The 22,274-nt window shown below is 39.6% G+C and overlaps 1 protein-coding gene across 4 annotated transcripts in view; it reads right to left on the bottom strand.

Moving 5' to 3' along the window:
- The window catches only part of CARS2 (cysteinyl-tRNA synthetase 2, mitochondrial), a 1,053,801-nt gene that overhangs the window by 347,048 nt on the left and 684,479 nt on the right, over nucleotides 1-22,274 (bottom strand). For all 4 annotated transcript variants that reach the window (XM_044072656.1, XM_044072657.1, XM_044072658.1 and 1 more), the window contains one exon: nucleotides 1,784-1,867. In XM_044072656.1, coding sequence (XP_043928591.1) covers nucleotides 1,784-1,867 — 84 coding nt within the window. The remainder of the gene's footprint in view (nucleotides 1-1,783; nucleotides 1,868-22,274) is intronic.

Below are 22,274 nucleotides of genomic sequence, written 5' to 3'. Positions count from 1 at the left end.
GACATCATCATCTATAGCAACCAGGTTCTTATATCTATCTACCTTCCCCAGTCCACTCTTTTCAGCAACTGGTTTCTTGTGCATGACTAACTCCCTACTCAAGTAATGATCAATGCTGCCCCCAACTGCACAGTCTAAGATTTTTTCTCTCTACTACCTACCCAAGTCCACTATCAACAATCTGCTCCCTATCTATACATCTAAGCATATTGCAATTCATGAATGGTGACTCAGGCCATTGGCAGAAGCCACTTTCAGTGACAAGGCATCCTTGTCATATTTCCATGGCAACTGTTTAAATGGAGTGCCCCTCCTCCATTCTGGTACACCTCAAGGGAGTGATAACAGAATCCTTTCCAGTAGCAAATGGAGAACACTGTTCACACCACGATTGTGCACACCTACAGTAGCTGACAAAGCAGGACCCTACACCTAGTCCTTGATCCACACACAACCTTGATTCCCACCAAAAGCATAACAAGTGGCTAAGAGAAATGGACAGTCACTATGTTAATGAGCTACATAATGGTTTTGTTTAGGAAATGGACCTCAATGGTACTGTGTGGGATAGCCAGTTTGGAGTACAGTGCTGAATTCCAACTGCCTCAAACCGAAGATCGACCTGTTCTCCCTACCATCATACTCCACTGAATCTGGAAAACTGGAGAATATTACAGGCACACTCTCATAAATCCTAGCTGTGATTCAGAGGCATCTTTTTAAAAGTGGAGGATTGAAACAGTAAAACTGCCCAAGTTAGGGCACTTACCTGACACATCTACCAAAATACAGTGCTAACAGAAATCTGGTGAAATGCATTACAGCACTTTAGTACATAACTGGCCTTTGAGAACTGAAGCTGTATTTGCATGTCATGGACAGCAATGACATAGCACCACCAGAAAGTACACTATGAGCGAGTACAGTGGGAGGATGTATCAAGGATAAAGAGAAGAAAATAAAATGATTTAAAAAAAAAAAATTAACTGAATGCTTTTTAAAAGAGGGGAGCAAACAGGAAGACTGACAATCAGGCAGTAGCGTAACCCTTTCCCGTTATCAGAAGGATGCAAACCCTGACAGGGGATTATTAGGTGCAGCTGAAGGCAATACAAAGTTATCGTGAATGTGGTAGCAGCACGCAACACAGACTCCCAGGGAGTGCAGGTGTTAGAATAAGAAGGTTTATATTTTTAGCTCTAATTTCAGTAGACTTTGAATGAACTGCATTTGTGCCCAAAAATGTGGGTGCGGGGAAGGAGAATAAGTTGGAGAGAGAAAAAAGGGTTGCTGCTTCGATAAAGAAATGGACAATAATTCAGCAGTAGCTCACTTTCTCTTTCATGCCTGCTTAGTCAGTTGACTGTATAAGTAGTTATGAAAAAATATTTAAAAATTCATAGAAACCCTTCTAGAAATACCAGATGTTTTTAACTATTTAGAAAATCTTTTCTGAAATGCTTCTCTATGTCACACTAAGCATACAGGTATTCATACATTTAAGTTGTCACCATTTTGCCTAAAGATCCAGTTCTCGATCACTATGAGAAGCACACCACAGATGAAACATTGTGATTGCAGCCACTCTCAGTCAGAATGAGCTCTCCACATTTCACTCACGTTTATGTTTTTTAGCTGGTTGTAGGCCCCACAAGGAAAGAATGCAACCACACTCCAGCCTAAACAATAAACACTACTTTTAAAAAAAAATTCAGCTTTTCTGTAAATGTGCCATGACAATAGGCTGTAGTTGTTATACAGTCTATGCAAAAATGTGGTGTACCTTGTTCACCATCTGTTGCTGAACCAACTGGGACAAGCTTCCCATAGCGAGTTCCAATTGACTTGATATCAAAGTAGACGTTGCCTGCAAAAAATGAAAAGATAATTAACAGATAATAGTATAAAAAGACCCTACAGTCCATCTAGTCCCCCATGTTAGAGGTTCTAACTTTTTATATACCCTTTTTGAACTGTTCTTAAACTGCATAATCCTAACATCTTAAATGCCCTAACTGATAACATTAAGACCATTTCCTTATGTAAGCCGTTCAGTTTGGTTAACACCTTTTCCATGAAGAACTGATCTTTGATTTAATGTGAAATCAGCAAGTGTGGCGCTGACTTATACATGTGTAAATGTGTATATATATATATATATATATATATATATATATGTATATGTATATGTGTGTATATATATATATATATATATATATATATATGTATATATATATATATGTATATATATATATATATATATATATATATATGTATATATATAGGTTCATAGGTTCATAGGTTTATACTAGGCTATCTGCCCTAAGGCATTTATAAGCCTAGCCTAAATTTTTGTGGCTTACGCCACCCCTTATATGAAAAAATACTGTGCCCATTAGTTTGTTGTGCCTCTGTCCAGCAGTGACACAGAGATGATTCCCGGGGTAAACCTACGATCTCCCATCCACAGATCTAGATTTCTCTTGAACAGAGTCAGCGAGGTGCTCTGCCTCACATGGACCGGGATTTTATTCCACAGCATAGGGAGTCTCTGAGTGATAAATCTATCCCTCCAGCACGTCCTATTTATATCCGTGCTAAGGTTTAAGTCGCTTGCTCTAGTGGTTTTGGTGGATTTGGATTTTTGAGGTGGAGCATGTCCATTAATTCGGGTTGGACATGGCCTTGTATGTCAGGCACATGTCACCTCTGAGCAGACGGTATGCGACTGAATAGAGCTGGAGTTTCTTCAATCTGGCAGCATATGACAGATTTTGGAGTCCCTTTATCCTTTTGGTGAGGAACTTTTGGGGTCTCTCCAGTTGCTGCAGATGTCGGGTGAGATACATCCCTAATGGGGCATTGTACTCGATCATTGGTCTGATAAGTGAAGAGTACAGGGGAACAATGACCTCACTAGATCTGGATGTGAATCCTTCATGATCAGGTGGGCAATGTAGAAGGTCTTTCTAACCACTTTAGCAATGTGAGTGTCAAAAGAAAGGCCACTGTCAACCTGGGTCCCCAGGTCCCTGATAACCTCTTCTGTGCTTAGTGGATTGCCACCTATATGGTAGCTTGGGGTTACCTTGTTTTTCCCGAAGGGTATGACTATACTTTTTTGGCGTTTAACTTCAGGCCATGGCTCTGGCACCAACTATCTGTTTCCGTGAGGCCCTTCTGAAGGATATCCGTGTCCGATGCACTTTCCACTATGGCGCCCAGTTTGCAGTCGTCTGCAAACTTTGTCAGCCAAAGTCCTCCCATGTTGGCCTGTACTTCTGAGAAGTAGATGCCAAACAATAGGGGGCCAAGGACCGAGCCCTGTGGGACACCACTTGTGACCGGCTTGGAGTCTGACACAGCGCCAGCAACTCTAACCCTGTGGGTTCTGTACTTAAGCCAGTTTGCAACCCATCTTGTGACATATGGGTTTACATTTAAGCTGGTAAGTTTTTCTACCATACCCGAGTGGGGTATTGTGTCGAAAGCCTTTGCAAGGTCAAGGTAGGCTGTATGGACTGCCTTTCCCTCATCAATGGCCTTGGTGACTGTTTCAAGAAGTCCACCAAGTTCAAAAGGCATGATCTTCCCTTGACAAAGCCAAACTGGGTCGGGTCCAATGTCTGCAAGTCCCTATATCTTTGTTTATGAGCTCCATTATGATCCTCTCCATAGCTTTGCAGACTAGACTTGTTAAGCTTATGGGGCGTAATTACCAGGGTCCGAGAGGTGCCGCCTTTGTGGAGTGGGACCACAGTTGCCGTATGCCACTCCTTGGGCACGATCCTGTGGTAAGGCTGAGATTAAACAGCTGCCTTATGTGCGGTTTAATTCCTCATTTAGCTCGTAGCACACAGCCGGGGACACCATCCGTCCCATTGATGCTGTGTTTTTAGCTTTAGAGAGAGCAGCTTTCACCCGCGCATTTGAGATGTCCGGGAGGCTACACTCGGCTGGGATAGTTATCTCCTTTAGGGGAGAGGGGTGAAGTTTGCACTGAACCTGTCTGCCAGTATGTTGGCAATGTCTGTGGGTTCAGTGATTTTTGTATCATTTTGGACTAATTCTGAGCATATGTGGGAGTTTCCACCCAGGTTCCTAACATAGCTGAAAAAGGCCTTATGATTGTCCTTTGAATCCATGGCAATTTTTCTCTCAAAATTGGCCTTAGTTGATTTTATGAGTGCTCGTATTTTTTACTAATAATGATCAGGGGTGACTTCCCTTTTATGGATTTTGTTCTATCATGTAATAGCTTTCTCCTCTTATTGTAAAGTTTGTTAATGGCTGGGGTCCACCAGACTGGACGCTTGCCCTTTGTGGAAAGAGTCTTGGTTTTATTTGGGATTGCCTGATCCATGCAGTCCTGGAGGTGTTCATAGAAGGCATTTGTAAGGGCTTCCGAGCTTGGGTTGTGGTTTCCTCTGGCTCAGGGGCCTTGAAGGATACCACACCAGTCTTGAGTAGTGTGAAGTTTGCTTTAGAGAAGTTCTTCACTATGGTCTTTTTTGTTTGGGGTGGCTGCGGGATGTGGATTTCCAGTGAGATTAGTTTTTGATCTGATCTCTACAATGAGGGATATACTTCCGGTGTGGAGCATTTTGTCCCCATGTTTGTGACAATGAGATCTAGTATATTTTCTCCTCTCGTGGGAACAGTGACTAGCTGTTCCATGGCATTTGAATTTATGAACTCCAGGAACCGCTGGGCTAGAAAGTTAGGGCTTGAGTAATGCTCCAAGTGTATATTCGGGTAGTTGAAGTCACCCAATATGATGGTGTTTGGAGATACATTTATACCTCCAGTGTCTTCAGGAAGGCTGTGTGGGGTTCCTGAGTTTGAGAGGGTGGCCTGTAGCATGCTACAATTTGTAGAGCAGTTTTGCCTATGGTTAGTTGCACCTGGATGGTTTCAAGCTTCATGCGTTGCCACCAACCTGGAGGTGTGAGTATCCTTTATGAATATGGATACACCCTCCTTTTGTGGTGTGGTCCGGTTTTGGGGCCGAACGCATGATATGAGGTAAAACCTAATAGTGCCGGGTGCTCTCAGGAGCCTTGAACCAGGTTTCAGTTACAGCACAGACATCGATGTTCTCCATACTGAGAAGGGCCTCGAGTGCGTGCATTTTGAGATTTAGACTTCTGGCATTGAGCAGCATTACCCTCAGTTTCTTCCCATTTTGTTTTCTAGGGTGGTAGGTTTAGAATTTGAGCCTTGCCTAAAAAGGCACTATGGGGGTGGCAAGAGCCTTAGCCAATATCCGAATCCCAGGGGTGACAGGTGCAAGCCGCCCTTGGAAGCAGCTGGCTTGTCAAGCATGTCATCCCAGGCAGACAGACACTGGATCCCCTTTGAATGACACCAGACATTAAGCCAATTGTTAAAGCTGATCATCTTGTCTCTATATTGTGGCATCATTCTTGGTGAAGGAAGGATACTGCTCAGGGTTCAGGTCCTACCTGCCTGGGCTACATAATCAGAGAGCTCCTCTATGTCTCTTTTCATGTAGTCCAGGGAGGTACGCCTCAGGTCGCTCACACCAGCATGGACAATGACTGTGTCATATTTGTACTTGCCGTGGAGTGACCCGAGTGCTTGTGTTATGTGGCGGATTCTAGCGCCCGATAGGCAGCTTACTGTGACCCTCTCCTTGTTCAGCCTGGTGAGTGGGTCGCCAGTGTGTCTGACTATGGAGTCACCTATGACAAGTATGTTTGGTGTTGTATTTGGCCTTAAGGGCTGTGACTGCTTTGCACACTGCTTTTGTGGTTTATGTGTTGCTTGTGGGGTGTCTTGAGGTAGCAGTTGTTTGGGTGTCTGCTTTGGAGGCCTCTGCTGTTTAGGTAAATTTTACTCAGAGCCTCCGAGTATGTCTTTGTGTGTTTATGTGTTTGATTCAGTGGAGTGGTAGCATTATGTGAGGCTGGTTTTGTGGTGTGTGTAGTTGCCTTCTCCTCCTGTCTGGTCTTGCCAGTCCTGAGTTGAGAGAGCTCAGCCTCCAGTTTGGCTATATAGCTGCATCTCTCGCAAGTATTTGTGTTATGTGGGAGGAGGAGAGGGTTGTCTGTGTACATGAGGCAGTTATAACATTGCCTCAAGATTCCCAGATTCACCAGCTGGACCAGAGAGGAGATTGACAACTGACCTTTGGACATGCTAGAATAATATTGGGAAATCCTTAATTGAGAACAAGGGCCAGTGGGGAGTGAGGGTGTAGTGCTTTTAATTTTTAGTGCTGACTTATATAATTGCTTTAGTGAGCAAGTGCCAGGTAACTTGAGTGCAATGTGTTACAAGTAACTAAATGCAAAAACGACAAACAGTAACTTTCTTTCAAGTGAAACAAGGAAATAAGTACAGTAAGCAATGCAGATATCACTAGTGATCCAAAGAAGCGCTGAGAAGTTATGATTAGGTGGAATTAGCTTCCAGGGAAATAACAAGCAAACAAACAACAAGCATATAAACAAAGCTAGATTCAGTAGGCCTGGATCTAGTCTATGCTAGAGCAAACAATGTGAACCAATTTCAGTAAGATACAGTTCAAATATTCAGGCACTATAAACCTTTAACCAGAAAATTCCCAGCTCAGAAGGGCAGAGTCCAGCCTCTTCTCCCACAAGAGTGCAGACCACGAACCTTCTTAATGTAAAATAACTGGCCTGAAGCCCAAGTGCCTAAACCAGAACTAATACACTTGGACACTGGGCTCTCAATCAGCATTTCCCAACTTAGAAGGATGAAAGCTACCTGTCCTGCCACCACAGTGCTTGCCACAAACCTTCCTAATGTAAAACAACTGGTCTGAAGCCCAAGTGCTTAATCCAAAAGACTTGAATGATAGCTACACTTTAATCAAGTTACAACCAAGCAGTATTAAATACCATTGAATACTTTAGAGAATGTCTGGATTAGTGCTCAAGTTACACAAACAAAGCTAGATCCAGCAGGCCCGAATCCAGTCTATGCCACAGCAAACAAGGCAATTCAACTTCAGTAAGAAACAGTTCAGATATGCATGCACTATAAGCCTTTAACCAGAAATTCCCAGCTCAGAAGGGCAGAGTCCAGCCTCTCCTCCCACAAGAGTGCAGACCACGAACCCTCTTAATGTAAAATAACTGGCTTGAAAGCCCAAGTGCTTAAATCAGAATTAATACACTTTTAGAATAACAGACACTGAGCCCTCAATCAGCAGTTCTCAACCTAGAAGGATGTAAGCTACCTGTTCTGCCACAACAGTGCAGACCACAAACCCTCTCAGTGCAAAACAACTAACTGGTCTGAAGCCCAAGTGTTTAAACCAAAAGGCTTAGAATGAGTTACACCAAGCAGTAATAAATACAATTGAGTATTTTAAGATGATGCAAAAGTAAAAAAAGTAGGTAAAAACACAAGTACAGTAAAAGCAGATGAAATTTTTTTTTTTTTTTTTTTTCTGAACAAGTGCTGAGATCAAAGAAACAGATTTGAGTGCTGAAACTAGAAAACTGGCTAGTTATAAGAAAAAAACAAGCTAGAAGGCTTCCCTCAAACACAGAAGGGCTTGGGGGCTCAGAAGCCTACAAATAGTCTGTACCACTTAACAAGAAAGGCAGGAAATAAGCTTAATTTTTTTTTCTATTTCCCAGATGCTCTCTTTGTACACAGTAGGAGTGCCTGAAATCAGAATATGATCTCACTGCACTCAGTTGAGTGAGCAAATGAGATGGGCCCAGAGGCAGGCTGAGGGGCGGGCAGTTTCAATGCCACTAAGATTAACACCAAAACAAAAACAGGGCGGGTGGCGGGTGGGTGGGAATAACTGAAGAGCAGAATAACTTCAGTTAAAAATTCCTTCAACACTCCTTCATACACAGTTTAAATCAATTTAAATACTGTATTTTTTTTTTTAAAAAGTGCAGAAAAAGGTACTTAAATTCTCTTATACGTCCAGTTGAATATAACCAAGTTCTTAGCTGGCCAAGCTGAAGTTTTAAAGCAGGAATTATTTCACATGCACCAGTTTAAATATGCAAGGACAGGAAATCAAAGAATGTGGCTACCCTCACACCTGTAATTACTAGCAAATAACAAAATTCAGCCAACACTAGCTTCAGTTCAAGTTACTGAAGAGCAGAATAACTTCAGTTAAAAATTCCTTCAACACTCCTTCATACACAGTTTAAATCAATTTAAATACTGTATTTTTAAAAAAAAAAGTGCAGAAAAGGTACTTAAATTCTCTTATACGTCCAGTTGAATATAACCAAGTTCTTAGCTGGCCAAGCTGAAGTTTTAAAGCAGGAATTATTTCACATGCACCAGTTTAAATATGCAAGGACAGGAAATCAAAGAATGTGGCTACCCCCACACCTGTAATTACTAGCAAATAACAAAATTCAGCCAACACTAGCTTCAGTTCAAGTTACTGAAGAGCAGAATAACTTCAGTTAAAAATTCCTTCAACACTCCTTCATACACAGTTTAAATCAATTTAAATACTGCATTTTTTAAAAAAAAGTGCAGAAAAAGGTACTTAAATTCTCTTATACGTCCAGTTGAATATAACCAAGTTCTTAGCTGAACAAGCTGAAGTTTTAAAGCAGGAATTATTTCACATGCACCAGTTTAAATATGCAAGGACAGGAAATCAAAGAATGTGGCTACCCCCACACCTGTAATTACTAGCAAATAACAAAATTCAGCCAACACTAGCTTCAGTTCAAGCTACTGAAGAGCAGAATAACTTCAGTTAAAAATTCCTTCAACACTCCTTCATACACAGTTTAAATCAATTTAAATACTGTATTTTCTTTAAAAAGTGCAGAAAAAGGTACTTAAATTCTCTTATACGTCCAGTTGAATATAACCAAGTTCTTAGCTGGCCAAGCTGAAGTTTTAAAGCAGGAATTATTTCACATGCACCAGTTTAAATATGCAAGGACAGGAAATCAAAGAATGTGGCTACCCCACACCTGTAATTACTAGCAAATAACAAAATTCAGCCAACACTAGCTTCAGTTCAAGTTACTGAAGAGCAGAATAACTTCAGTTAAAAATTCCTTCAACACTCCTTCATACACAGTTTAAATCAATTTAAATACTGTATTTTTTTTAAAAAAGTGCAGATAAAGGTACTTAAATTCTCTTATACGTCCAGTTGAATATAACCAAGTTCTTAGCTGGCCAAGCTGAAGTTTTAAAGCAGGAATTATTTCACATGCACCAGTTTAAATATGCAAGGACAGGAAATCAAAGAATGTGGCTACCCCCACACCTGTAATTACTAGCAAATAACAAAATTCAGCCAACACTAGCTTCAGTTCAAGTTACTGAAGAGCAGAATAACTTCAGTTAAAAATTCCTTCAACACTCCTTCATACACAGTTTAAATCAATTTAAATACTGTATTTTTTAAAAAAAAGTGCAGAAAAAGGTACTTAAATTCTCTTATACGTCCAGTTGAATATAACCAAGTTCTTAGCTGGCCAAGCTGAAGTTTTAAAGCATATTATATATATATATATATATATATATATATATATATATATATATATATATATATGTATGTATATATACATATGTATATATATATATATATATATATATATATATATATATATATAAATGCACACACACACACACACACACACACACACACACACACACATACACACACACACACACACACACAGACAATCGTGGATCTCTGGACAGACAATGACTGCATTTTTGAAAAAAAAAAAACAAAAAAAAAACATCCACTGTAAATTAAACTTAATTGCAGTCTTCAGATGTACAGACTGTTGGCTATTTTTATTTATTTTTTTATTACTTTGGTGTAAGTGTACCCACTGTGTGTGTGTCTGTTTGTAGTCATGCAGGGATTTGTGTCACTATATGTTTATGTTTATTGTTATGTTTGTAAGTGGTTTTGTGATACATGATTGATTTCATAGGGGAATAAAAGCTGCACTCCTTTGAAGACAACAGAATAAAAGCAGAAGATGCAGAAAATTTAATTTTGGGAAAGAAATGGAATGAAATAAAAGAAACAGGACAAAAAACAGAAGCAGTGGCTGAAAGGCTGTGTTTGCTTCAGATTCATGGAGAATGGTGGAGTTTTAATAAATTTCTTCATGGGAATGATGACACATCATTACGTATATTATCATAACTCAACATATAATGTGACTAATAACACCTTTACATCCCAAATCCATGCAACTACAGGTCACAACATTATATTAACCTTAACTTGCTTCTATCCAGCCTTTCTTACCCTGTTGCAGTGTAAAGCCTGGATTCCCTACAACTACAAAAAGTACTTTATTGCTTTAATATCTTTAACATATGCAGCAGTCATTGCTAAGACTCCACCACCTCAGACTTAAAATACCCTTGAATGAACACTACAAAAAACTGCTTTACAACATAATATGCTATTTACATAATGAAAGTTTTATACAAAAAAACAGTAAGAGCAAAAAAAATATTTAATTACATCTTCAGTCACTTCAGTGTCCTTCTAAACATTAATGGCATCCAGTAAGGTACATGCTTTACATTTCACTCATCAGTTTGTCAACACAATTTCTCAACCATGTATTTTGCATCACCATATTTCACAAGTGTATTCCTGTAACTAATGGAATTGATGCTTTATAATATCCTATCCTATTTATTTACTAATTTCACAATGTTGCTTGTTTTCTTCCCGATCCTCTCCATCTCCAAACACCAGTCTCTGGTTCAAATCCAAAGTGCTCTGGATTCTTCTAATCGGCTCCAGACTTTTTTCTGTCCCTTGTGCATTTTCCTTATGAAAAATACAAAAGTTTTCATGGAAAGTATTTTTGTGGGCTTTGTTATTGTAAAAAATGAAAAGCATAGTATCCATCTGTTTGCTTACTCACCTTTTGTTAGCTAAACTTTTGTTCTGATTTCCTCTTTAGCCTGTCCCACATCCAAAAATGTCTGATTCTCCAGGAAAAAGGAAGATGGATACAGCAGTAGCTGATAACTTACACCTGCCTCTCGGCATTCCTTGATTGCAGAGATGAACCTGCTTTTCTTTTACACAGTGTATACGGTGAATAACTATTTTCCAAAAACACTCAGCTGTCCACAAACCTTAAAATTCCATTCTATTACAATTTTATCGGGTGCATCGCTTTCTACAGGTATGATTACATCTTTAATAATATAGGTGTTGGCTGCTTTCTAATGGACAAATTTTGAGAATATGCATGATGTGCACTTTCAATAAATAGATCCTGCTGTGAAATACCAACCCAGTTGCTTATTTGTACTGCAGTCTACTACTTCCAGTTTCTCTGGTGCTGTAGAAAATCTCATTTTTTCTCTACATGCTCTTCTAACTCGACTATTTTTTGAAACAGCTCTTACTGCAAAGCCTCATGATCAGCCAGCCTTTTTTTTATTTCAGTCTGATTTTTTGCAGCTGTATCAGTTCATATGAATAGTTAGTTAAAGCTTCTTCTATTTCTTTTTCCAGCCTTGTTATTATCTGACTTTACATGTTCCTTCAGAGTTCCACTTATTTTAAACACCTCTGAGTGCATTTGATTTAGATTTCCTTTAAATTAAGCCATATCCCGTACTAAAGCTGAAACCTGAACTTTTTTTGTTGTTGAACAGCTGCAAAATTCTTCCCAGCAGGATTTTTTTCTTCTCCTTTTCTGATTGATTTTCTCTTATATTTTCCAAATGTCTTCTTTACTGGCATATAGGCTGTGTAATTACTAGCCAGTAAATGAATTTTGAACCAAAAATAATAAATTGTACTGAGTTTCAATTTTCACAATAGGACAAATCTTTTCAATCTGTTGATCAATGTGCAGCTATCCTAAAAGTCCAGTGCATCAGTTTTTGAGATGTAAAATTAACAAACAAAGTAAAATCAGAGAAAACAAAACAGATTTACTTCCATCTGGAAATGATAACTGTTTTGTCAACTAAAGCAAAATATGCATAAAATAACTTTATTAACTTTTTCTTGATTGGATTGTTGTATTTAGGCCAACATTTTTTGGTCACATTTACACAGACATGGAAATGTCAAATGTTTATGGTCTTGACATTAGGAGAAATGTGGTAGTAGATCAATTCCAGCAATGAAATAATCAAGAAGCAGCTAATGGTAAAACAGAAAATCCAACCATAGCTTTCAATCTGCCAGATATGAAGTGAGGAAGCAAACTTTTCTGGAATCGAGAACAATAATAGTCAAACACCCAACGGTGTAACTGGTCAGAACTAATACAGAAGCAGGAAGAAGAAATTGTTGATGAAAATACAAAATGAAATTAGGAGACCCAGGAAAGAGAACAAGACTTGGGAATTGTGGTGCAACAGGTGGAAAGTATATAATCAAGCAGTGAGATGCAAAAGCTGAGTGGAGACTGGCACTAGTGTTGACATACCCAAAGATGCTAGGAGTCCAAAGAGGAATGTGATATCATTCACATAGGCAGGGACCTAAAATTTGCAAGGAATGGCAGTTGAGGCAAGGAGTGAGTGGGAAAGGAAAGTGACTTAATCACTCCTGCCATACATGCCAGTTTAACAGACAGGATTAAGGCTATGGAATGCAAATAAACTTCTTGCTGTAGTCCCAGGTTTGATTCCATTATTTTCTATTTGCCTAGTGAGGAAGTCATTTAGCTAAACACTCTTTCTAGATATCCCCTGAAAAGAGGCACTTATGACGAGGGAGTTTACCCAGCTAATAACTAAGTAAAATAAAATAAGTAAGGTTCACTTGAAGAAGGAATGCTGCATGGATTAAACTTCTGAAGGACACAAGGCCACCATCCACAAAAGGCATAATTTTTTGGGAGATGCAAGGCTGTCCCCAACATGCACAGACTTCGGGAGCTGTTTTTCATTAATATATCTGGAATGTTTAATAGGTTGTATCACAACAACTGATTTAAATGGTGCTGTTAATGAAGTGGTTTAAAACTAATTAGATATTTGTTCCTGCATGTGAATTACTGCATCTCACCTCCTGCTAGCTGCAGCAAAAATTGTTTCTCAATACCTGTATGACACTGAGAAGAGGGATAAAACTTTAAGATGGTCTGCATAGTTTTTATGATTTTAAGCATTTGATTTTCTTAGAAAGCATTGTAAGCATTCAAATTTTGCCAAATGCATGGCCAGGTATGGTGATCGGCATAATGAGTGCAGAATACAGTGGAATGATTACATTTCTGGACCTGGACACCATACCCTTAGTAATAAGCTGTGCAATGAAAATACACTTTCTTACAATAAACTGATACATGGTGATTGAAGGACAGTTTATTGTCTACATAAGTTCACAGGTCCCAACTAGTGGATCAATTTTCAGGTGTGTGTTGTCAGTGTAATAGTTACAAGGGACTTCTTGCTTGCTGAAGGATACTATTATACATTTCTTGGCATTCAGTTTTAGTCCATGGTTTTGACACCAGCTACTGGTTTGGGAAAAGCTCTATTGGAGGATCTTAGTGTCCTCTGGGGAGTTTATGATGACACCAATTTTACAATCATCTGCAAAGTTGGTCAACCATTAACCCATAACAGTAACTCTTTTTACTTAACAATAGCTTTTTTTTTTTTTAACCCTTAACAGTAGCGTTGACTTCTGAGAAGTTGTATATTTCGACTTTTCCCGGTTAGGGGTTGCCACAGCGGAACTCCAGTCCGCTAATGATCGGTAGTAGATTTTTACGTACTGAGTTACCAGCTCTGATGCACAACCTTCAACGAAGGTACGCCCATTCACGATGTCTCAACACAGAAGACGCTTTAGCTGCGAATCGAACAGGACAACGTCATACTGTGAGGCGACAACGCTACCGCAGCACCACCACTTCTGAGAAGTAAACGCTAAAACAAAATTCTGAGCCCTGGGGTACATTGCTAATGACAAGTCTTTTGGAGGCGGAAGAGTAGCCCACCCTAATTTTCTGAGATTTATTTTTGAGCCATTTTGCTTTCCAATGAGTTACATAGGGATTAACATTTAGCTGGGATAATTTATCTACAATACCAGAGTGTGAGATGGTACTGAATAACTTTGTAAGGTCTAGATATATTCTGTGTACTGATGTGTCTCATCCATTTTTAAGTAACCTTCTCAAAGAAGTCAACCAGCAAGATCTGCCCTTAACAAACGTGAAATGGCTTGGGTCAAGAGTTTGTAGGTTACCTATGTCCTTATTTATCAATTCCATGATCTTTTCCATAGCCTTACAGACGAGGCTAGTCAAACTAAAGAGTCTATAATTTCCCAGGTCCATTGATGCCCCAAATTTGTGCAAGACGACAGTTGCTGTTCTCCATTTAGCCGACATAAAGCCTTTTTGGAGGCTGACACTGAATATTCTCTTCAGGACGTCTGACAGGTCCTGTTTCAGGTTGGTCAGTAAGCAGCCCAGTACATTAATCCAGCCCCACTGAAGCAGTTTTCTTGGCCTTGGATAGTACCTTGAGGACTTGTTCATGAGAGATTTTAGGAGCAGGCATACATGTAGGTATGAGATCTAGGAATTTATTAGGGGGAGTGAAGTTACAGAGAAATTTATCTGCTAGTAGACTGGCTATGTCCTCTGCATATGTGATGCATTATCATTTACTATTGGCTCTTTTGTTTCTAACATAGTTAAAGAAGGCTTTCTGGTTGCCCTTTGCCTTGCTGAGAGCTGTTACCTCCTATGCGGTTTTGGTTGATTTGATAAGGATCTGGAGTTCCTCATTAAGTTTAGCAAGAATCTTTTTTTGCATCTTGTAACTTACATTCATTTTTAAGTGCAATGAGTTTTTTTTCTTTTATTATACAGCCTGTTTATACGTGGGTTCTATCACAGGGGTTTATTTTTGAATTTGGTATTGCATTTAGTTCGGAGGGGTGAAGAATCTACCTAGCTGTTCATATATGCATAGAATCTGTCAGCAAAGGATACCACATAAGCAATGGGGTCATCAAGTAGAAAGGGAGTGTTGAATTTATCCAGGTCATCACTCAGTTTCAGTAGCTTAGCTTAGGCATAATCTATGACTACAGAGATACTAGAGGATGCTTCTGGCTTCAATCTTAACATGAATGTGATTGTTTTGTGGTCCAATTTTATCAAGGAGGGTGTTACAACTAGTAGGGAGCAGAGCTGTTGCATATTGGTAAAGCCCAAGCTGAGGATTTTATCACCCTGGTTGGTGAGTGAACTGAAATATACACAATGGCAACATAGGCATATGGAAGCCTACATTAATTTTAAAGTAATTCTACATGGTTTACGCATACTTAAGATGCCAAATTTTGGCAACACTTACCCTGAACTACTTAGTAAATGGCAACAACTCAACCTTGAGACCAGCTGTGGCTATATGAAATTACTAGTAGGGCAGTACATGTCAATAGAAAAAGACTTAATGTTTGCACTTACTAGATTACATGAAGAATTGGCTGGTTTTATGACACAGGGAAAGATGAGTGATTTTTTGGCAAGCGCTAGTGCTAATGTCTCATTACTTGAGAATAAACTGATGCAGGGAAAGAAAAAGAAACTTGAAAGGGACTTCCTCGACTTCCAGAGGGGGAATGTGTTCGCTTGGCCTCGCGAATCAATGAGAGGGAGAGGCAATAATCAGCAACAGACGGCCCATCAATCCATAGATGGAAGAAGAGACACATCAATTCCGATAGCTCAACCAATCAGGGAGCCTGATATGTGGAACAAGAAGGGAGTAGAGCCACCCACCAGGAAGGAAGTGATGACGAACAATAATACTGCATGTAACAATGATGCGATGGATATCAATAGAGAACTGCCAACTTTAGCGGGAATGACTAATGTAAGAATTCTGAATCAAGATGTATGCAGGAAAGAAACAAATTATTGCATCTCCTACTACTTCTACAGAGGGTTTTTTTCTTCTTTCCCCTTACGCATACGACTGAACACGAAAACGCCATGGTCACCATTACAGGGTTCCAAGACACGCAAATTTCCCGAAGAGAGACTGGAGTTTCAGAAAAAAGTGCTGAAACCTGTAAGTCAGACTTAGTTATTAACATTTCTAGTTATCATTTAACATCGTCAGAAAGAAGCCTTTTAAATAGAGGCTTACATTTAATTTCAGTGAAAGATGTTGACTTTACTGATATGCTAACTGATTTAAAAATGTTTACTAGAAATATAAATCTTAAAATGTTATATGGAGACAACAAATGTGAGAATGTTAACAGAATTTTCAAGAAGCCATCAACTTTTATTCCTCAGATGCACCCTTTAGTAGAGTCATTTGAGAAAGCATGTGAGAGAGATCTATTGAAGTTATATGATAATAAAGAAGCTAAAGTCAAACGTGATTTTTATAATCTGAATAGCGATGAACAACAAGCCTTAAAGAACTTACAGGAAAACAAGGGGATTGTCATTAGAAATGCTGACAAAGGGGGTGCAGTAGTAGTATTAGATATTGAGATGTATAAATCCAAGATTCAGATTCTTTTGAATGATAGTGAGATATACACGAATATTGATGGTGTGAAGCTTAACAAAGTTATTAATGGAGTACATGATAAACTTTATGACTTGTTATGTGCAGTGATAGATTCTGATCTTTATAAATATTTTTTAACAGAGAAACCAACTATACAGACTTTTAAGGGATTACCTAAAAAGTCCATAAGAACATTGAAAGTCCACCCTTGAGACCTACAGTTTGGAGCAAGGGATGGTTAACAGAAACAATATCTATATATTTGGAGAAACTAGTGGAACAAACTCCTACAGTAGTAAGGGACACACAACTATTTCTGGAAAGCCTTACAGACTACATACCTAGTGATATAGAGACAGAATACATGGTGACTTTGGGTGTAACATCATTATTTACATCTATTCCTAATGATACAGGGGTGGACTACAAGAGACTGTTCTTGATTGAGAAAGATATGCCAAGACAATGAATAATAAGATGTGCTTTACTAATGGATTTGGTTTTAAAAAATAATGTGTTTGCGTATGAAAACTAATATTTTATCCAACAGAAAGGAGTGGCAATGGGCACTCCTTGTGCAAATTCATATGCAAACATAGTCATGGCATATTGGGAATACACCTATATTATACATAGTCCATATTATGAGACAAATATATTATTATATAAAAGGTTTGTTGATGATGTTTATTTAATATGGAAAGGTGATGAGCAGACACTAAAAGAGTTCATTCAATATATAAATGGTACCACAAGTTTCCTGTCTTTCACAGGGAAATGGTCACTACACGAAATTGAATTTTTGGATGTCATACTACTGAAAGAAGGCAACACTGTACAAACACAGTTATTCAGAAAAGAATGTAGAAGAAATTCTTTGCTACATCGCACTGGTATGCACCCCCACATATCTATCGCAATATAGTAAAGGGTCAAGCACTTAGGGTCTCTAGACTCACCACAGATGAGACTAGGTTTCAGGGAACCACATAGACCTTATCTAATGAATTCAAAGAGAGAGGGTATACGTCAGAAGAAAGAAGGAGTTTGCATCAGGAAGAGGTTGTAGATAGGAGAGTAAGTGGAAAACCCTACATATATAGAGGTAGACAGATAGATCATCAAAATGAAAGAAGAGCCTTGTTCAGGCCACAACAGCCAGTAATACCGTATACAAATAATAATAAGAAGATCAGGGAGATCTGCCACAGAAATTGGAATATTCTCACAACAGATGATGATATACAGCGACTTGTGGGTGATAAACCTAGATTTACTTACAAGAATACAAAATCACTCAAATGACTATTATGTTATGAGAGAAATAATAAATTGGTGTTAACATCTGATAGAAAAGGGACCTATGCTTGTAGGACATGTAACGAGTGCAGTTACATGTCTAATACCAATAGTTTTGTCCATCCTGACAGTGGAAGACCGTATAATTTTTCAATTTATACAGACTGCAAGTGACGGGATTTAATATACCTAGCGGTCTGCACAAAATGTAGTCATTTTTATGTAGGAAAGACAAATAAGACCCTTCGAGAAAGAGTTAGAGAACATGTCTATGCTATAAACAGGGAAGATGACAGCAATGCCCTAGCTAGATATGTTATAAATGGAGTAAACATGGTTTTAAATTTACTGTGATTGAGTTTGTATACAAGAACATTAGGCTAGGTGATCATAGAATCTACACTGAACAAAGAGAGACAAGGTGGATCATGAGGCTACAAGCAGATAGACTATCTGGTTTGAATGACAGGGTGTCCATAAAACCGTTCTTGATAGCAAGGGACAACAAGCATTAACATTGTTTATAAGCTATTAGTCTAGCGTTTTTCAAGATGGCTCATGAATCTATTAATAAACAACATACATATTTGATATATTTTATATTTTTATAGTATACATTTATACATAAGCACGTTTTTTTTAAATAGTGGAACATATAGTTTGAGATATGTATATATGTTTTTAAGCTGCATGAGGTTGAAGCATCTATTATAAATTAAATATTTGTTTTTAATATAAAGAATCACAGAGGTTTTGAACATGAATTTCAGCCAGCAATTTTTTAGTTAAATTTTTTAATCAATTAAGCACTGATGTCATCAAGTAAGGAACAATAATGATTGGTTGATGAAGTAACAGCAAAGGTATTTAAATGTAGAAATGACTTAGCTTTTTTAACAGTCTAATGAAGCATTCCAGACAATGTGAAAGCACATACTGGATGTTTTATTGTTTTTGTTCTTTAGTTTAGTGTGTTTAATAAAAGGTCAACCTTCTTATTGTCGTGTTGTGCCTCAAGAAAAGGTTATTTGAATACATCATATCTCCCAAAAGCATGTGGGAAAATGTGTTATGGTCGGATGAGACCAAGGTTGAACTTTTTGGCCACAATTCCAAAAGGTACGTTTGGTGCAAAACACCGCGATCACTACAAAGAACACCACCCCCACGGTGATGCATGGTGGTGGCAGTACCATGCTTTGGGGTTGCTTTTCTTCAGATGGAACTGGGGCTTTAGTCAAGGTGGAGGGAATTATGAACAGTTCCAAATACCAGTCACTTTGGCCCAAAACTCAGGCCTAATAGAAAGCTGAAGATGAACAGGAATTTCACCTTTCAACACAACAATGACCCCAAGCATACATCCAAATCAACAAAAGAATGGCTTCACCAGAAGAAAATTAAAGTTTTGGAATGGCCAAGCCAGAGCCCAGACCTAAATCCAATACAAAATCTGTGGGGTGACCTGAAGAGGGCTGTGTATAAGAGATGCCCTTGCAATCTGATATATTTGAAGTGCTTTGTAAGGAAGAGTGGGCAGATATTGCCAAGTCAAGATGTGCCATGCTAATAGACTCCTACTCAAGAAGACTTAATGCCTGGACTGAAGACTGAAACCTATGTACCAATAAAAGGTGGTTTAACAAAGTATTAGTTTGGTGAGCACAGCTTATTGTATGTTTTTATGTTTTCCCCTAACAGATTTGTTTTTCAATTTAAATTTCAGAGATGACAGAAGAAAGCCATCTAGATAAGGTCACTTTAGAGACAGGAAGGCCTTTCTTGTTATCCGCATAGGAAACAAAGAGTTGATCGGATTTCCTAAATTGTTTAGTTCTGTCCAAATAATATCTGAGTTGGCGGTGGACATCAAGATAATGTAGCTTTTGTTCCGATCTGTTTGAATAGTTTGGAAAAATACAGGAGATCAATGGATTGATTCAAATTAGTCTTTGAGGCGACCTTAGACAAAAAGGTCGGATTAGTTCTCAATGATACTCTGTCTTTGTGAAAGACCAAATAGGGGGGTCGAACCGAAAGAGCATGAAGTTCAGACACCCTCCTGGCCAATGTAATAGCTACTAGGAATAAGGTTTTCCAAGAAAGAAATTTTAGGGAGCAAGAAACAGCTGGCTCGAAGGGGGGGAAGAATCAAGGATGTCAGCACTAAATTTAGATCCCATTGAGGAGGAGGATTCCTGATTGGAGGCTTCAGGAGGAAAATTCCTTTCAAGAAGGCTCTACAAAGCCTATGGGACATAATATTGTGATCTGCGACCCCGACATGAAAGTTCAAGATAGCAGCCAATTGAACTCTAACTGTGGAAGAAGAGGAGCCTGCATGAAAAATCTCCGCTAAGAAGTCCAAAACTGCCTGAACTGGGGCAGTGAAGGGATCAATATTCTTGGCTTTAGCCCAATAAGAGAAACGTTTCCATTTGCTTGTATAAATCCTCCTGGTAGAGGATTTCAAGGAAGCTACTATGATGTCTCTAACAGGGTTAGAGATCAAAGGAAGCCTGGCTAAGGAAGGAAGTGGAGTAACCATGCTGTGAGGTTGAGAGAAGGGATAGACCGGTGCAGCTGACCGGATTGGTGAATCAGAAGATCTGGCACTGGGTCCAGATACCACGGCTGCACCAAAAGGTGACGATGGAGGAACGGAAACCAAATTTGTCAAGGCCAATAAGGAGCAATGAGAATCATTTTGGCTCTCAAAACGGTTGCTTTCTGGGTAACTTGAGGGATCAGGGGAAAAGGAGGAAAGGCATAAAGAAGTCCCTGGGGCCAATCCTGGGTCAGAGCGTCTCTGTGGGGGATGGCCTGACAGAGGGAAGAGAGAGAAGAAGTCTGGGCATTTGCTGTTTTGGGGAGTAGCAAAAAGATCGCAACATGGGCGACCCCATTCCAGAAAAATCTCTTACACTATAGATTGCTTGAGAGACCACTCGTGAGGCATGAGAATAGCTCTGCTCAATCTGTCCGCTAAAATGTTGGTTTTCCCAGGGATGTGCGTTGCTACCAGAAACCGATGAGAGGAGATCGCCATTGCCAAAGTCTGAGCTTCCGACACAAGGGGTAGGACTTGGTTCCGCCCTGTTTGTTGATATACCAAACTACAGACATGTTGTCTGTGTGGACTGCAATTGTCCCTAAGGGAAGAAAGTCGTTGAGGGCTTGCAACGTTAAAAGCACTGCTCTCATCTCTAGGACATTTATGTGCAGGTGGTATTCGAAAGGTTGCAATGTCCCATGAACCATCCTGCCCTGATAATGCCCCCCCCACCCGATCAGGGAGGCATCCGTAGTGACAGTGGCTACCGAGGATGGGGGTACAAAGTGTCTGCCTTGGTGAATCTGGGGAGAAGTGATCCACCAAGCAAGATGATTTTTGCAAATCTGTGTCACCAGAATTTGGTGACGCATTGGAAGTTGTTGGTAAGACCACTGAGTGAACAACATCCACTGAAGAAGGCGCATGTAGAAGCGAGCCAGGGAAAGAAGAGTAATGGCCGCAGCCATGAGGCCTAATACCTTTAGAACCATTCTGGCCTGTACTTTCTTGTTGGCTAGAATGATCCTGACATGACTTTGAATGTCTGAAACTCTTTGGTCTGTAAGGGTAGCTGACATCCGAACAGTGTTTAAGTTTAGCCTATGAAAGTAATAGACTGGCAGGGCAATAAGGATGACTTTTCGAAGTTGATCGAGATGCCCAAATGAGAACAAAGATTTATTGTGTAATCCCTGGCTTGAACAAGCTGATGCCTGGTGGTGGCTGAAAGGAGCCAGTCGTCGAGATACGGAAACACCTGGAATCCTTGACGTCTCAGGTGAGCCGTGACCACTGCCATGCATTTGGTGAACACTCTGGGGGCTGTGGTGAGACCAAAGGGCAGGGCTCTGAACTGGAAATGACTGGACCCCAGCAGCGGAGAAATCTCCTGGAGCGTCTGTGAATTTTTATGTGATAGTACGCATCCTGAAGATCTATTGAGCACATCCAGTTATCCTTCTGCAAGAAGGGCAGAATCTACTGAAGAGTGACCATTCGGAATCTTGTCTTCCTCACAGACTTGTTGAGTCTGCTGAGATCCAATATTGGTCTCCAGTCTCCGCCTTTTGGGACCAAAAAGAACCTTGAGTAGATTCCGGGCTCTGAATGGTCTGTTGTAACTGGCTGAATGGCTCTTTTTTGCAGTAGTTTTAAGACTTCTAACTCTGCAATTTCCCTTAGACCGGGTGGTACATCTGGAAGGGAATTTGAGGGATAGAAAGGACTTTCCTCGAAAGGAATTTTGTAACCCTCAGATATGATCGACTGTACCCATCTGTCTTGAGTGAGAGAACTCCAGGCTTCTGGGTACAGCGATAGTCTTCCCCCGACTGCCTCCAAGGAGGGACAGCCGGGCAACATCTCAGGGATGCTGAAAGGGCTTGTCAGAGAGAGACTCTCTGTTTCCCTGGTTTTG

Source organism: Protopterus annectens, chromosome 5.part0 (assembly GCF_019279795.1).
Source record: "Protopterus annectens isolate FY-2018-M chromosome 5.part0, PAN1.0, whole genome shotgun sequence".
Taxonomy (NCBI): Eukaryota; Metazoa; Chordata; order Ceratodontiformes; family Protopteridae; genus Protopterus; species Protopterus annectens.
The sequence above is the reverse complement of the archived record's forward strand: the minus strand, read 5'-3'. Positions and strand labels throughout refer to the sequence as shown.